Genomic DNA, 652 nt, shown 5'->3' with positions numbered 1-652 from the left:
AGCATGGATTGACTGAACGGGTTATAGAAAAAAATGGGAAAAATGTTTACTTCAAAGAAAAGATGTCTTTGGTTCTTTGAGGACATTATAAATTAAAATGCTACATCACAAGGGGCCACAATAGAGGTAACCGTAAATGCAATATCTACCTGAAGTAAATTAATGAGATCCTGCAGTATTTGCATTACAGTAACTATTCTGGGATTCTTGATGATGCCTGAGAACATCCTTTTTATCCAATGGTATGAATAATAAGGCACTTCCTGTATTCTACACTGCACTCCTACCATTTTCCACGAGCACAGTTGCCAGATATCCTTAAATATTAGCATACTTTCCAATCTTCTTTCATCTTTCCTATATAATTCCTTCTTTGTTGACAACCTAAGCAAATTATGTTTAGGGCAAAAGAAATTGTGAATTAATCAGTAGTCTCTTTATACACAAAAGCAACAGCCACTTGGAACCTGGCCAAGGTCCTGCCCAAGCCATCAAGTTCCAACATGTTGCCCAAGCCATAACCACTGGCAAGGTGGCCAACTAGTGGATGCATTTTCCTCTGATAATGTTCACTTCTGAGTATCCTCAGAGAATTTTCTTAAATGCATTTAAAATCAAATGTCATAGTAATTGTGAATTAATTAATGTTCAA

General features: G+C 36.2%; 1 protein-coding gene across 2 annotated transcripts in view; it reads right to left on the bottom strand.

Moving 5' to 3' along the window:
* Nucleotides 1-652, bottom strand: part of LOC119588642 (sphingomyelin phosphodiesterase 4-like) — a gene marked incomplete at its 3' end in the record, with an annotated part of 25,344 nt that overhangs the window by 15,693 nt on the left and 8,999 nt on the right. Inside the window, 1 exon segment of one of the 2 annotated variants that reach the window (XM_037937278.1) lies at nt 150-347. Within the exon segment in view, the coding sequence (XP_037793206.1) occupies nt 150-332 (183 nt within the window). 2 annotated transcript variants of the gene reach the window in all.

Source organism: Penaeus monodon, chromosome 24, assembly GCF_015228065.2.
Source record: "Penaeus monodon isolate SGIC_2016 chromosome 24, NSTDA_Pmon_1, whole genome shotgun sequence".
Taxonomy (NCBI): Eukaryota; Metazoa; Arthropoda; class Malacostraca; order Decapoda; family Penaeidae; genus Penaeus; species Penaeus monodon.
The sequence above is the reverse complement of the archived record's forward strand: the minus strand, read 5'-3'. Positions and strand labels throughout refer to the sequence as shown.